Source organism: Triplophysa dalaica, chromosome 2, assembly GCF_015846415.1.
Source record: "Triplophysa dalaica isolate WHDGS20190420 chromosome 2, ASM1584641v1, whole genome shotgun sequence".
In the NCBI taxonomy this organism is placed as follows: Eukaryota; Metazoa; Chordata; class Actinopteri; order Cypriniformes; family Nemacheilidae; genus Triplophysa; species Triplophysa dalaica.
Genome location: NC_079543.1, coordinates 24,127,885 through 24,145,177, shown reverse-complemented (window position 1 = coordinate 24,145,177; position 17,293 = coordinate 24,127,885). Strand labels below are relative to the sequence as shown.

General features: G+C 37.5%; 1 protein-coding gene across 1 annotated transcript in view; it reads right to left on the bottom strand.

Annotated features, from left to right (window-relative positions):
* dmd (dystrophin) overlaps nt 1–16,217 on the bottom strand; it is an 89,076-nt gene extending 72,859 nt beyond the window's left edge. The window contains 9 exon segments of the mRNA XM_056770471.1: nt 561–695; nt 1,148–1,326; nt 1,893–2,011; nt 2,473–2,645; nt 3,460–3,552; nt 5,435–5,512; nt 5,727–5,819; nt 6,757–6,818; nt 16,127–16,217. Coding sequence (XP_056626449.1) covers nt 561–695; nt 1,148–1,326; nt 1,893–2,011; nt 2,473–2,645; nt 3,460–3,552; nt 5,435–5,512; nt 5,727–5,819; nt 6,757–6,818; nt 16,127–16,208 — 1,014 coding nt within the window. The 5' untranslated portion in view covers nt 16,209–16,217.
* Nucleotides 16,218–17,293: the final 1,076 nt, after the last annotated feature.

Sequence of the window (17,293 nt, the reverse complement as noted above, 5' to 3'; positions counted from 1 at the left end):
CATGGGTATACAAACAAGCGTGTTGTTAAAACCTCAAGCGTACCCAGGGTATATTTAGTCCTCAAATTTTTTTTTAAATTGGACTTCTAATGATCTTTTCCTGCTTCGGGAAATACCCACTTCTCCTGAATGTGGTCGAGTGAAACATGCTAGAGTGCAGATAACATCAGGGTGGTCTCAGATTGGATGTGAAGATTGTTAGGGGGTGGTAAGAACTGGATTGCTCAGGACAAGGTTTATTAGCCATTTTTATAGTCCACCTGGCAAATTTCATAAATCTGTTATCTTAAGGGATAGTACACTAAAAAATGAAAAGAATATGTATTAACTGACTCATCTTTCATTACAAACCTTTATGACTTTTTTTGTTCTGCAGAAAACAAAGAAGATATTTTGAAGAACGTTCCTAACCATATCATGTCATCGTTCTGAACCTAATGTGAATGAAGTCCAATATGCAACTTGCTCTTAGCCACCAATTACAATGATTAAATAAGAAAATAAGAAAATACATTATAAACATTAAGTAGTTAAAACTGAAAAAACAGCAGTCAACTGACCTGAGTGGTCAATAACTTCCTCTGCTGTTCAGGCGTCTTGACGTAGGCAGCTTGAGTGAAGGCATAGCTTTTGTATCGAGGTTTGTTGGAGGGAGAAGGGCTTCGAACACGGCTCTGTGCCATGCTGACTGTGATCTTAAAGAGAGCGTGAGAGAAAAGAAAGGACGATTGATGTCTTTTAGCTCAACTGGTAATGCATCCGTGATCCCAAAGTCATGGGTTTGAGATCCAGGGAATGTGCTGTAAAAGTGCGAATGTAAACAAGCCAAACAAAAGCCAAAGAGATGGATAGAAATATTGAGGTGAGCTGAGTGATGGAAAGATGAGTTGAATTTGGCAGTGAGAAGAAAAATAAGCACTCTGGATGCGGAGGGATGAAATTAGATCCCATATTAGCCAACGTAATTCAAATGTCGGCGTGTTGACAGGCTTGTGGTCTGCGAGCTGAATTCTTGAGAGGTCTTTCTTTAAACCTTTGTGAAACCAAAGAAGCAGTCTTAGCCTTTCATGTTAGATGTGTGTGACTGATCATGGGTCGACGTATTAAGATTACTACACACCAGTAGATAAGTGTGTGTTCTACTGACCTGCTGGGAGTAACGCTGTTGGGTTTGTAGGAGGAAATGCTCCTCTTTAGTTACTGTAGCTCGAGGGAGGGTCTCGACCTCCTGGATGGCCTCCAAACTCACGCCATGGGGCAGCACTTGGAACAGGGAGGTGACGTACATAATGATGGACTTCTTATCTGGATGAGCAGTGGCAACATCTGCAATGGAAAAAGGGAACATTTACGACTTAACCAATGACGTATGCATCCTATAGAAACAGAAAATCAGAGTTTACGGTGTTGTCTGTTAGTTACGGCCCATGCGACAGGCACTACCAAGAGGCAAAACGTATTACTCAGATTTATTGCTCAGATTCTTTCATAGCTAAAGAGACTTAATTTGGTTCCTGGTGATGTTTCATGCATCTTTATTTCGTATTAGATGTTTCTCCAAACAAGCTTTGTTGATATATAATACAGAGGTTGTACGGGATAAAAAATAAATATGAATCGTATACCTCACGTGGTATATTGGTTTAATTTTCATTTTCAGGGTCATTTTATCATTAGATAAATCTGGGAAACTATACCAAACATCTCCATTTGTTCTCCATCTTATTCCCACTGCTATCCTGGAACAATTGACACCTTCAAAAGATCTCATTTTCGATTAACATAGCAAGGGAACATCCAGCGGTCGAAAGAAACTAAAAAAGCCCTCTGTCTGTAATACTCTGAGCGACATCAAAGGCTTAGATAAAAGGTACAAGAAAAGAGGTCAATACCCTCAGGGTCCAGCAGTCGGTCAATGCCTAAATTCCTCTCGGCAACTTTAAAGGCATGATCCAGTTTCTCGACGGCATTATCCAGTTGCTCCACCACACTCCAGTTAAACAGTTCGGGCCTGCCAGCAAGAGATCCATCATGTGACGTGAGTGTTAAAGAAAAATGAACACAGACTTAGCTAATATTTCAAGCACTTGCATGAAATCGCTAAAAGCAGATTGAAACATCTGGTTCATTAAGTAAATGAACTATGGGAAAAGAGAAAAACAATAAACTATAATCAGCTTCTGAAAGCGCTTCAGGCCTAAACTGTCTCCAACCACGCAGTTTGTAAGCAATGAATATAAAAAAACTTTCATTTTTAAATTGCACAATGAGAAACAACTTATAACTAAACATCTCAATGGTTTCATTACATGGTTTATTCGGGAAGCTTTCTTTGTTAAAACAACCTGCATTTGTTGCTGCTGAAGAACATGGCTACGCTGGTCGACCAGATAGACCAAACCAATATGGACTAGCATAAACTCGACTAGCAACAAACTATAAATGCTGGTCTATTTTTTCAGCCGGACAAACCTGTGGCTGTGGATAAGAGCATTGAAGGTGAGACCGTCCGCCCAGCTGGTGGAGAAGTTGACCACATTGATGTCCTTGTAGTTTTTGGTGGACTGCCTGACCCAGCTTAACAAAATCTTCTCGCTGTTAGTCTGCTGTAGGTCTGCCATGACATCTTTCATCACATCTTTAACCTGTGCGGGGAAAGGAGGTAATGTTCTCAGGACAGTAACAAATACTGTAAAGATGATTCACCTGACATTTAAGGTATGGCAAAAGTTGAATCGAATGAAGACGATTTAGTGTATATCAGAATATGAACAAGTATTACAGTCATAGTACAAAAAGTTTATTTTGTATATGGACCATAGTAAAAGTTTCTCATGTGTACTAAATAACAGTATATATATATATTGAAATCCTCCAATGTCATTCACATAAAATATACCATGGTTTAACTACTGTAACTAGAGTTTAATGGCACAGTTCACACCAAAAGAAAATCTTTAAAACATGGTAACTACACTTTTAATATAATAAAACCATAGTTGATTTCCTAAGCCATACTACCATGATATTCTTTCAAATTTTTGTATCTTTTATCTACCATGATATAATGGTAAGAAAGGCATTAATTCAGCGACAATGTATGATCAAAGCATAACCATCAGATACACCACCGTACCAAAGTACCACCACAGGACTTCATTCATGGTATGAATCAGAATACTAAACCTATCTTGCATGCCTTCGTCTCTCTATTTCTTTCCCACCAGAGCCAACATAATGTTGAAAAAGATGACATCAGTAGCTCCGAACATAAACCGCATTCGGGCACATTATCAGATGATGAACACAGAGGAAACGAGTCTCTACAGATAAGCGCATGACAGTCCAAATGCGTGGCATATAGTATCTTTGAGAGACCACAAAAATAGATGAGAAAAGTCCTTTGGCTGGTATCGCCCTTGTAGGCCCATCAGACAAGGTGTGCACAAGTTCTCCTACCTGCCAGTGGAGAATGATGCTCCAGATGAGCCCCAGGATCAGTTTATGATTGCCATCTACAATGTCAGCTCCCCCAATGTTAACCAGGTCAACCTAAAAACGGGAAAGTAAAAGAGCTTCATGTACTTGATAGGAGCAAATAAAAATGCCAATAGCCAATTTAAAGGTGAGGCATGTCATATCTTTGTCAGTTTAAATCAAGATTATACTTTGGTAATGGGACGTTTTGTGAATGAAACAGAATATTTTACGAGAAAATGAATATGAATAAAGAAGAACTTTTTGGGTGAAGAGCTGTAAAAGCGTGGTTTTAGCTGAAAGACAAGATAAAGACAATCCCTTTTTGAAATAATGTCATAATTTATTTACTTTGGGACCAAGATCGTGCAGTATGCAAGTGGAGTCATTTTAAACTAACTTTTTGGTGTTTTAAAGGGGTGCTGCAACGATGTGTCATGCATTCTGACTTCTTTAAAATGTTAAACATGCTTAACATGGTCAACTTGTCAAAAAAATGAGTACGTAGTATTTCTGTGCTCGATACAATCACGATCGTAAAGGTTTTTTTTTTGTTTAAATATAAAACTGTTTTGTATAACAAACAGTATTGGACAATTCTCCGGGAAAAAGCTTATGGCACGGCCACAGGAGAGCAGGAGAAGGAGCATGTGCAGACATCTCTTTCACTTGTAAGCAGGAGAGAGAGAGAGCATACTGTATGTTCGCGAAGTTCAGGTGTTTGTTTGTTCACTGCATTTGGGGGATGAATGTTACATAAACTGTGGATATAATGCTGGATTTGGAGATCGTTTGAAACTGATATATGGAGCCGTCCCAGTGCTAAAAGATGACGGACATGAACCAAATGCGGTGAGTGAAACTGATGTCTGTTTTGTTGACAATGTGCTTTAGTTCAGCCTACCCCTCCCCCCACACGCGCTGTATGATTCGGAAGTAATCGTACAGCTGTTTCTATCTTTTATAAATGTGATCAAACTAAACACTCTTCGAAGATACAACGTATGCAATACTATTCTATAGGTACTCAAGATTATTATGAGATTGGCGAGAACAACGTGTGTAAGGGCCGCTTTAAAGATTTTTCCCTGTTTATAGTCAACTTTACTATTCATAAGCAAGCGATTTGTAGATACGTTTTCACATTTCATCTTCTGACTCAACCAACGGCGTAACTTTGGGCAGGACTGCCTCTATATAAACTGTTTAGTTTAGTAAAGAGCCATCGAGAGAGAGAGAGTCGCGTCAACTCTGTTGACTCCAATAGAACAGTTTTTTCACAGAAATGGCGCAGTTCATGAAGGCTCTCAATAGTTCCTGGAAGTTACTAGTTATGCGTGGAGCAGCGACTTAACAGATCAACTTAGGTTAACTTCTAACCAATTTAAAGACGAAAGAAAAAAAGAAAAAATGAAAGAAATAAACCAATTAAAGAGAAAACATAACTTCCTGGAACTATCTGAAGGCTCCGTGAATCACGTGACACCCTAGCGTTTTGGACTTCTGTTGGCAGAACTCTCTCTCTCAATGGCTCTGGTTTAGTATCCTCGGCTGGTGTTTGATTGACAGGCGATCTTACAAATCATAACGCTACTATAATGTTCCCCTGCTGCTTGCGCCATTTTGTCCAAAAAACAAACAGTAAATGTATAGTATATTAACAGTGGTGGAACTAGAAAAATGAAATAGAGTATGAAATACCACACGTTAATAATTTGCAGTCCCACTCGGCTTTCGTGCTGTTCTTCAAACGTATTTTCAAGCCGTCTAAATATTTCACAACGTTTGCCGAATAAAAAACCTTTGATGCGAGTAAACGAATAAGTAGCGTTTTATCAATCTAGACATTTCGTTCAAGCGTAATTTTGTGGCGCATTTATTGAAAACAGCTCAACAGAAACATTTAAATTCCAAAAGCCGTGAATATCCCAACAGCCGGCTGAGCCAATTAACTCACATTGTTCTTCTGAAGGATCTGCAGGGCCCTGTTAACATTGTTGAGCGAGTGCACTCGAGTGAAGCCACGTTCCTTAACCTGCAAATGGGGAATATAGCAGAACTTTACCAGAAGCGTCTATTGCAAATGATCCCAACCATTAATGCATTCATCCTTATCGGAGCGCTTTAAAAGCTCAATTTTTCCCTTTATTACAATAGAACAATGAAATGTGTCTCAGAATACAACCCAGCTGGGCCAATTAAGCTCTTGTTACAAAATATGCATGTTTTATATTTAAACATAGACCTACTAGTTCGCAGCCAATCAAGCTCTCAAGCAGTTCGAGAAGACGTCGGCCGTCGCAGAAATCGGTGAAGAGGTCATCAATGGGGGGTCTTCGTGCCTGAAGGACAAACATGACAAACATTGTTGGACGTTTTGGGATTCCGTGTGTACAAAACATACGAGTCACTCCCAAACTATTTTGGTGCTAGATACATGTAAACAGTGCTTTGTAGCTCCATACACAAAATGTTGAATGCTTTCTCATTTGTAAGTCATGTTTTTTGCACCACACCTCAGACAAGCTTCCATTGGCCAAGTGATGTCATTAACAGTTGTTCAGTTTGGATCTGAAGCTTCTGAATTACCAATATCTCACATTAAACTGTCCATGACCTCTGTCTAAAGCGTAAAAAAGTGTTTGTTACCCTTAATAAATAAAAGTGAAAAGATCTTTTCATAAGCCCATAATATTGTAATTTTTGTATGTATTTCTCAAGCTCTACATTCTCTGTCAGTTTGAAGGACAAGAAGTAATGTCCTTCCTCTGTAGCTTTCATTTTACAGTCCGTTAACAAAGAAAACGAACACAAAGCCTGTTTGAAACACACGCACATGTTCTTCGAAGTACAAAGGCAAACGAAACGTCAAACAAACCAAACAAAAGCCAGCATTCACACTTTCATTCACATCATAAAGTATCCATTTTAATCGACAAGGTCTGTGATCTTCGTGAGATTTTATCTTAACTTTTAACCTCGATATCAAGATGGTGTGCAAGTGCGAATCTTAACTTGTAACCTTGAGATCAGGCTCGTCTGTAGCTTGCGTCTCCTCAGCCACCCACCATGAAGTGGGTGGATTGGAAAAAACGCATTTAGGTTTTACATGTACCGTATAATATGCTTTCTAGCAGAAATCAATCAATCAAGATTTCTCTGAAAATCTACATGTCTTTCTTCGGGGTTGGACAAGAAACAGATTTATCTTGTTTATGCATTGGTTTTAGGCAACAGTTCAGCACACTATGAAAATAATGAGCAAATGAGTCACAGTACCTTAGCAAACTGTGAGTTTATCCATTTCGTAAAGGTTTTCTTTTGAACATCTTCTCTTTCATCTGCAAATTGAAAAGAAAACAATTCTCAGTAATGATAAATAAAATCACTGTATAATCTCCTTTATCATTTCTTACAATCGAAATATAAATGACCGGCAAAAGCAACATGCATTTTAAGACAAAAACAATAGGTTATCATAGATGGTTATAATTAAAGATGCACCGATATATGATATTTTTAAAACATCCAATGATCAAGGCGGACATATCCGGTCAATTAAACATGAATTTGAGCTCTTTATATAGAAATTGGTATGACACATCACCAGTGGTCATTATGAATGAATAACATTCAGAAAGTTAAGAAATATTCATTTAATCTTTAGAATCGGTATAGGCAGATACTTCTCTATATAATTGCACATCGGTATCGGTGCATCTCTAGTTACAAGCAAATATACAAAATAAGAGTCATTCACTTTTTGTGGTATTTGATGATGAGGGTGAAATACAAAGACACTTGAAATATGACTTTGAAGGCACTGAGATAGTGTTGATACAGATCAATGCTAGTATTCCAAAGAAGAAAACTTCAGAGAGATTGAGAGGGTAGATCTTTAGAAACACATTGAGAATGAGCGGTAAGGGATTAGGCAACGCTAAAACACAAAGTGAGCGCTAGGAAATCAAAAAGACATTTTAAATCTGGAATACATGTACAGTATTACACCGCATCATTATGGTTTTATTCACACTACACACAAATCCGATTTGGATTTGATATCTGAAATCTGGGACTGACAGTCCACTTTGTCATTTCACAAGTGATGGAATCCATTTGTTGAGAGCAGATAAAATCTCGTCTATCTATATTGGTTGCTATAGTAATGATTGTCAGGACAATCCTAAGAGACATTCTCAAACAACAAATGAGAAAATCTTTTCCTGAGAAGTGCGAATTCTTCTCATGTCTGTCATTTTATCTCACCACAGCTCACGAGGCGCATGAGAGGACATACAGTAAGTGCAGATACGGTGCTGTAAATCGCTGAATCACTTTGCAATCGCTGTTCATTCACAATTTGCTACTACAAAGCACATGTTACATACAGTGAAAAGGGATGGGAATCAAAAATGGATGGTTCAGAGAATGCCATTCACTTTGACTGATATTACATAAATGTCACATTTACATTTATGAATTTGGCAGGTACTTTTATCCAAAGCGACTTACATTGCTACTATAGATTTGTAATTAGACTATGTGCAGACCTTGGGATCCAACCCATGACCTTCGAAAATTCTTAGCACATAATAAAACATTACATTTATAACGATAGGCGTTCATTATTGGGGGGATTTGAAATAGTGGGTTTTATGTGTCTTCTTTGCTGTTTAGACTACAAACATCTGAAGCAATGAGTCTGATATGCTAAAAAAAATCCCTGCCTACCTGAACAAAGTCTAAAAGCTGGGAGAAAGGATGCCGCTGACAAAGTGCCAGAAAGTTACTCTAGCAACTGGAAAGCATGTGAAAGAAATGCCGGGTCTTGGGAACATTAAAAATCAATCAGTACAAAGAACATTTGGCTCTCCTATCGCATTTAAAGCTTGTATTTGACCACGCTATAATATTATCCGATTGCTTAGGTACAGATCTCTCTGCATTTCTTGGGTTGCTTGGCTATGAGATTGATTATAAAAGTGTCGTTCCTGTTTGTGGGTCATGATGGTTCAGAACCAAAGATAAAATGATTGTTTTGATTCCTTAAGCGCAGTTTTCCTTATGCATTGAAACACTAGGTGGTGAATCAGACACTTCCGAAAGTCAGCATGGAGGACAGCTTCTTCATGCATAATGGATTTCAAGCTTCTAGTTGTTCCTTTTCCACTCCATCTAAATAATCAGGATGAAACGGATAGTTACAGTTCATTGTTCTCATTGGTCGGCCTGAGCTCCGGCTGAGTGTGTAATCACAGTTGCATGGCTCAGTTTTGTTTCAAGCTTGACTGCACCATGTCATGCTTATAATTACAAACACACACACACTTGCGCACGCACACAAACCTAATATTTCTGTAATAATTCAACAGTATAGAGTCAACAGCACCAATGTTTTAGATCGAACACTGAACAATTTCCAAGCTACAAATGTCAAACGTTCATTCATGGCATAATGGCTGCATTAAAAGTAGATCTAAGAAATCGATAGTCTATTAAATATAAAAGAACAATAAAGCAACTATAAAAGGTGAAAATGCTTTTTATACTTTGGATTTATCCGTAATTTTATGCTTTTTATACTTTGGATCTACAGTATAGTGTTATGTTTTTTCAACCTTCATGTTTTAATGCATACATGTGACATCACAAAGTTGCTAAAGAAGGAATCGTTTCTGCGCCTCATTTTTTTCTCATTCAAGGTGCACTTTGCAAGATTTTTAGCATTGTTCGTGAACAGAATTCAAATCTGTCTGACTGAAACCTCTTATCTTCATTTTTCCTGATTTTTAAAATTATATATTTCCTAATTTACAACTTTTACTCATCGTTTATGTTCGTCTGGGGCTTTTACAAAAGTTTATTCAAAAGAAGTATAAAAAAACTGTGCTTTTTAAATAATTAAACACTGTTTTGTTGTTTATTTAATACTTTTATTGATTTCACTTTTTAATAATTTCCTGGAAAATTTCAGTTTTGGAGATACATAAAATACTGTCACAAACATAAATGCACAAATTTACAAACCTACCACCATCTTTGAGTGTCCAACATAAACTACTTGGTTTTTGGACAGCGGTAAAACCGACAATGTTTGCGAATTAGACCAAAAAATATTCAAAGCTCTAAACACTTTAACTGGGCTGGATGTTTTGAATCTTGAAAGTACATCAAAGTGCTGACATCAAAGATAATTACACTCCTCGTGATATGACCCCTTGTTTGTATGAAAAACAACAGTTTGAAAACATGCTATAGAAAATCTTAAAAAGCCTGCATATTAAAATTGACTCGACATCCAAAGGCATAATAAGATTTGTTTTTCAGAATCCCCATGCAGACCACACTGTAGATCAACATTTCTGAAAGCAATGGCATTTATCATGTCAGGCTAATTTTAGTTTTTTTTTTCATAGTCATTTAGAAACTCAAAGAAGCATCGACAGAGACTGTCTACTCTTATCACGGATCACACATTTCTAAAGCCAATCTGATAATGCCTAACATCCCATTATGCCAAAAATGAAGCCATCTGCTTCTATCACACTGTCAACCCTCTCGACAAAATGTGCGAAATACAGCAGCTCAGCACAAAGGAAAAGTTGATTATTAGACGTCTTTCGCCGCACAAGGAACCTTTGTCAGCTATTATCTTACAGTATTACTGATATTGATCTGCAGAGCTCTAAATGAGCTGCTTTTAAAAGCTCACCGTTTGACAGGGAAATTATATTTCTGCAGCTAATCCTTCGCCGGTTAAGAAAGACAACGGGGCACAGGACCTCCTGAAGTTTCCGGACGCAAATTACATTATAAATGTCTACATTTTTACAATTCACAACCACTTATGAAAGATTAAGTACCAAAGCATACTAATTGGTCGGATGAATAATTTCCGTAAACACAAATTAATCTACACGGTGGGGAGTGAAAATCTGTTCTTGTTACCTTAAAGGGAGAGTTCACCAAAATGAAAGTTCTGTCATTACGCCGTACGTCTTTAAACCCGTACGACTTTCTTCGGTGAAACTTATTAATGTGGCAGAATGTACCACCTCCTTCATCAAAACAAAAGATGATCCAGACCAGAAGGCTTCAAAAAAGAACCATATACGTTGTTTACAATATCCTTTGTATTCTAAAGATATAAGACAGCTTCGTTTGAAGAACAGACTGCAAATCAACATTTGCTGATAATCTATCTTGACAGCCGTGGTCACCGCTCAATTTCATTTGTATGGAAAAAGTAGCCTGGATTTTATGCTATAAATAACTCGATTTGCATGCCACAGAATAAGTCATTCAGGTCTCAAAGGATATAAGGGTGAATAAATGATGACATAATATGAGGGAAGCATTTCTTCTTCATCTGTCCAAACCGTACATTTCTTACAACTTGATGCAACACTTAGATGTTTTAACAGAAGGCTGCACCTGAAACAACATAGGCCTACAGTCTGCTCTCAGGCATCAACAGAGATGCAGAAGTGTGTGAACACTTCTGTCAACAAATCCGAATGTCGATGTTTGATAAGAGTGGAGGTGTTCGACTCCCTACATGAATGACAATATGCAATTTCAATCAACAGGCCATAATAGTTGTTTCTCATGTCTGAGACATAATCATACCATAAGAACAATGCAATGTTCTGTTATGAAAGGAACTCTAGCCTTGGCTCTGAAGGCGATGATTACAAGTGTGTTTAAATAAACAGAGACCGGTCTGGCAGACGGGAAAATGTGCGCAGACAGACAGCATCGCTTGCCATTGATCGGGGGCGTGACTCCAGGCAGGTGGCAGATGTTGTTGCTCCTGCTGGATTACATCCGCCCTTGTGCAAATAGGATAATGAGGTGGCGGCTTTGAGCCGAGGCTAACGGGCAAATACAAAGCCATTGGATGGACACCTGAGGACGACGCGCACATAGCCATCTAATCCCAGCACAAGCCATTGCTCCAGAAATACGCTTCTCAGTCCGGTCGCCCAATTTCATCCTGTCACCCAGTTTCCAAACGCCCAAATGTGTTTATATCCCCGCACATCGATTAGAGGGGACACGTTTGGGAGCGCGCATGATGGATATATTCAACTGCGCGTGTAGTTTAAAAAGCAACGGCTACCACCAAACTTTCTCTATAAAACCACGACGCATTGCCAAACGCGATGTGTTTACTACACAAATACAGTACAGACGCCTTGTAAATAAACAAACACTTCTTCCCGCATGCGTAACCGATTGTGTGAAAGATAATACGCACGGGGATCTTTTGTTAAATCTGTTGCGAGGCGCACTCTTGACATGCCATAATGAAGCACAATCACCTCAAACCGAAAGAGTATTTCAGTACGATGATTCAATCTTACCCAGAAGAGGATCCGAGACGCAACTATTTCCACGCACGGCTTTCAGAGTGACGGGCAGCGTGCGTTTATGGTGCGGCGGAATGTGTCCGTCACCTGTGTATACAGCCCACTCGCCGATTATCCGGTTTCCGCGCTGTTAAATAAACGCGTCGTAACTCTCCGTGCCCGAAGCCGTAGACGGTTTGGTGAGGGAACTGTGGGTGGACACTTTGCCGCTTTATTTTCTGGAAGTCGCTCACTTGGGTGGCAGTTATTGCCCTGCTGTGATGCGCTGGTGCGCCGGCAGGTGTAACGGTGTTGTGGCACGCGGGTTGATTTACTTCAGCTCTATCTAATGGGTCTCAGCTTCTTAACGTGGCCTATAGATCCGTGGATGGCCACCAGAGAGAGATCAATACCGCATGGATACAATGGACAACTTATTCATGGTAGCCCACTATAGGAATCAAGTACGCAGTTTACGCAATTATTTTGGGGAGCCGCTTGTAAAAAACAAACATTGCTGCTGTTTCTGTTGGGAATTGTTTTGTTTGTGTTGAGACTGTAAAGGGTTACAAAAGTGTTATAATTATTCTAAATTGTGTTTATATTGCATATTATAATAGTGAGAAAATAAGCTGCAGAAAATATTGACTTTTTTCAATTAAACATATATAAGCCGAATACAATATTTTGCTTATTTGAATAAACTATTTAAAACATTATGATGAACATATAGGACGGTTTTTAGGAGAATTGACTATATTATAGTAAAAGCTGAGTAGATAACCAGGACCATATTCCCCCTTTGTATTGAATGCACTTTTCAAAAAAGTATAGATGTCGTATAGAACTATCAGGAAAAGATGTCTACTGGAAGAACGGAATTGCTGACATCCCAAGTGATTTTCAATTTGGTACTGTAACAACTAAACTGCCAATTATTATTTCTATTATGCACCATCATCGTGACCAGAATATGAACTCTTGTCTAAACATGTTTGGTCAATTTATGTGTCTGCAGGCCTTTATGAGTTTCGATTGTCCACACTTCATGGGGATATGCAGTGCTGATGGTGTTTTTACTGTGGTGTGTGTTTTGGTCTTTTGTAATATCCTTGGCCCATTAAAAATGTATAAATTCAATACAATGGTCTGGAATCCCAGCCTTCCAAAAGTTCTTCTAAGCAATTTGTAAGATCTAAGAAAAGGTTGCATCTATGCATTAGTTTACTAATGCACATTCCTGGTCTTAGTGTTTACAATTCATCAGGTTGGTTATTATTATTATTTCAAAGAAAATGAGAGGTGCATCTCTAAATTGCTCTGCTTCTGAAATGACTTTCCTTTTCAACTGACATCTCCAGTCACTCTTATTATTTAACCAATTAAAGAGCTCCATGTTGGTGAGCATCACCCTTTCTTAATGCAATTAAATATTAAGAAGCTGTTTGCTGCTGGTCCGCACATCTCACATTAGAAAAAAACTTCAAAACATATCACAAGGCCATCTTTAAGTCTGTCTGAAAATACTTACATCACTTTTTACTGTTGGGATTCATTTATACAATTTCTCTAAAATTATCAAGAATTGTATCTAATTCTATAGTTTCAAATGTTGTGTTCCTCCAAGAAATACTCCGGAACATGATCGTATTTGCTCAAGAAAATGTTTTGTTATCTTAACTCATTTTCTGTCCTTATGTGAATAAACCAACATTGTTACAACTCTGTTTTGCCAACCTTATTTTGTTCCAGACCGCATGAATTTCATCAGAGACCCCTCTGTCTGTCCTACAAAGATGCTTAAATCAGACAGTCAGTACAAAAATTACATTATTTCCAATCTATTGAAAGCTGGTGCCTTTGAGCTACAGGCTTTTATTAGACATTACTCCAAAAAGAAGAATCACATTTCCCCCTCCAGAGCTTTTTAACGCACCAGATCCAGTTAAGTACCTCTCAAAATATTTCAGTTAGGAGCTTCTGCATTTCAGCTCTGCTTGCACATTCTATATTTCTCCAGTTATGTAATGAAAAAAATCATCAGTTGTCTTCAGTGACTGAGTTTGCAAAGAGTAATGGTAAGGGAAGTCCTCAATTTGGCTGTCAGAACACCTTGCTCAACACTGCCTTGTAGTGGCTGCTCAGTATTGTGCATTTCAGTATCTGTGTTTATGGCTGATCTCATGTATGCCATGTGAGAATGACTGTCTCCTGTAGAGTTCTCATTCAAGGCAAAAATAAAAATGCCGTTTAGCCTTTCATGATCCTTGAGAAAAGAACCAATGAGAAGAGGATTATAAATCCGCTATCTTTAAAACAAAATATCTTGTTATAATTTTACAGTAATATTCCAGCTCTAAAAATCTTAATCTATCAATGTTTTGTGCAACCTGCTGTTCCTTGTTGATTCTGGATTATACAGGAAGAAATGATTTTTAATGTTTTTTAGAGAATGTCAAAACCCACTTGAGGTTTTAGGACAGATGTCAACATGTCAATCACGCTGCTTCTAGGCACATATTTTTGAAGTGATATTGAGGACAAAAACAGAGCTCTAGAATAGATACCATGAGCAGAAGATAGAGTTGCAACCAAAAATTCTCCCAGGAGTCAATCTGTCTCGCCCAACTGTAAAAATGCCATTGAATACCAGGAGCCTCAGAAGGGTGCGTCGTAAATGAGGTGTCGAGAGCAACTCATTTGAAATGAGTCAAGATTATTTCCCAAACAATCCTTAATACAAGCCGAAGCATCAGGTTTAAAAATACTTTAAATATATATAAGCTAATGCCTTTCTAACTCTATAAAAAGAACATTAATAATATAATAATTGTTATTTTATAATAATAATAATAACAGAAATTATATAATACATATGTATACAATATATCAATAAAAAAACTATCCACTGCCTTAGTAATTATCACACAAATGAACAGCTACATTAAATTGATAAAATCTTTTAAAATCAAACAGTTCATTTTTCTAAAAGGACCATATATAATATAGTTTATTTAATGAAATGAAATAACTATTTAATTAACAAATTATATTATAATATACCCCTAATATTTTGGTGAATTCCAATACTATTTGAGAGTAAGATTCACTTAATTCTTTTTAATTACATTTTATCAATTTAAACAGTATATTTCATTGATTTCACTTTAAAACCTTCAATAGTTCTACATTTTATGCTAAATTTTATAATTTTTGTTTTTTATGAGTGAAATTTTTTTTAAGATACCCTTGAAACATCTATTGGTGCTTTTAAGAACCCAGAAACTAGTTGCACTAAAAACGATAATACAACACGAATTGCCCACAACAACCGCAAATAAGTTACTAATAAAAAGGGTGTGCTTTTAAAAACTAAGGTGCAAACAAGACCATTTAATAAATGTCACTTTTACAAATGCATGTTCATAGTTAGCACTTTTACTCAGAATGGATTTTTAATAGACAATACCAGCGTCTGGAACAAATAACAGATGTCCCCTCTCTCTCTATCTCAGATGTTTACTGTACGTGTTTGTTCTCTGGCTAATTGTCAAGCTGTTGACTCGCTTTCCTACTTTCTCGCAACTTTCACTGAAAAGAAACACAAAAGATGATTTAAAGTTTCTTGCCAGCAAAACAAGGCAAGGCCAACAACAACACAGCTAAATCTCAAACCAGCGCTTTGAAATCTAACACCAGGCAGCTGCGACTATTTCCAGCTCTTTAAGACCTGTCCTATTTCCACCAGAGAGCATATATAGATCACCCAAGTTCCCTACTGAATTCCGCATGACAGCAATGAAAAAATAGATATGAACGCACTCGGGTGGAGCACAGGACAGAGATTAGAATTTAAAGGACTTTTCAAAAGGCTTCAGAAGAAATGTCGGCCTTGGTTAACAAACAAATATAAAATAAATAAATTCTCTCTACTCTCAATGTCAACACTGATTTTCATGTATTCACTTGGGAGTGCAATAAAAATATGGAAATTATAATGTCACACAGAAGAAGTATGATTCTGAATCTGAAATAACCAAAAGGAGTTTTATAACCGAAAGAGACAAAAATCTTATGAAAGAAAACAATTATTGAAATAACCAAACAATAATTTCACATTCAATCCGATATCGTATATGTGCATGATGCAAAAATATCTGACATGTAAACAACACAAGTAAATAAATATTCCCGCATCATATCTTCCAAAAAAAGGTGGCATGGTTTATAAAGTAACAGTTTGTTCATAATGTAATTTAATTCTAATCTATATGTCAAATCACGTTTCATCCTACCTGATCGACTCTTTATAATTTCCCCAAATTCATCCTCAAAACCTTCCTCCAATTGGTCCTGCGGGCTCCCTGATTCAGCCATGACATCAGAGCCGATCTGCCAGTCAATCTTATAATCCTTTAGTTTTATCAACAGACAAGGGAAACCTAAGAACGCGAAGGCCGCACCGACGAGACCCACCGACCAAACCGTACCTTAAACACAGGATGGGATTTTGTGAATGACACGGGGACGAGACTGTCTGCGGACTGTTATGATAGGGGGAAACAAGCTGTCAGGCCATCCAGAGAAGGAGAGGCAGGTGGCAAATTCAACTCGCCTTAAAATAGAGTTTGTGAATCAAGAGCCTGCTTCATTTCACTCGCACACAAATGCTTTACGTCGGTTACTTCATAACAAAAATAAGGAATTAATAGTAATTCACTGCGACAATCTTATACTGAGTGACTGCTTAGAATAAAGAGGCGTAGAAAACACTTTTAGCCAACATGACCTATACGACGGAGATGGTTCACAATGGTTATAGTGAATGATTTGGCCTTGCTGAATTTGGAACCTACAATGTTCAAACCTCCTAAAACAGCGCAAAGCAAGCACAATTATGATATTTTTATATATGTGACCCTGGACTACAAAACCAGTCTTATGGGTTAAGTTTTCGAAATTGAGATTCTTACGTCATCCGAAAGTTGAATAAACACGCTTTCTATTGGTGTATGGGTTGTTAGGATAGGACGATACCTGGCGGAGTTACAACCGTTTAAAACTCTGGTATCTGAGGGTGCCAAAAAATCTAAATATTGAGAAAATTCCCTTTGAAGTTGTGAATCAGAGGTGCTGTAGCAGGCCATCCACTCACAAAAATAAAGATTTGATATATTTACGGAAGGAAATTTACAAAATATCGTCATGGACCATTATCCTTATTTAAGGTCCTTATAATATTTGGTATAAAAGAAAAATCGATAATTTTGTTTTTTGCATGTTTGCATGTATTATTTTGGCTTTTACTAAAAATGTTCCAGTGCTACTTAAGACTGGTCTTGTGCTATATGTGGGCCTTTACACAATAATGAAGATTGTAGTTCTCATTTCTTTTTTTACACCAGACTCTCTCCAACACAATTCAATTAAGTTTCCTCCCACACTATTGAATTGGTCATTAA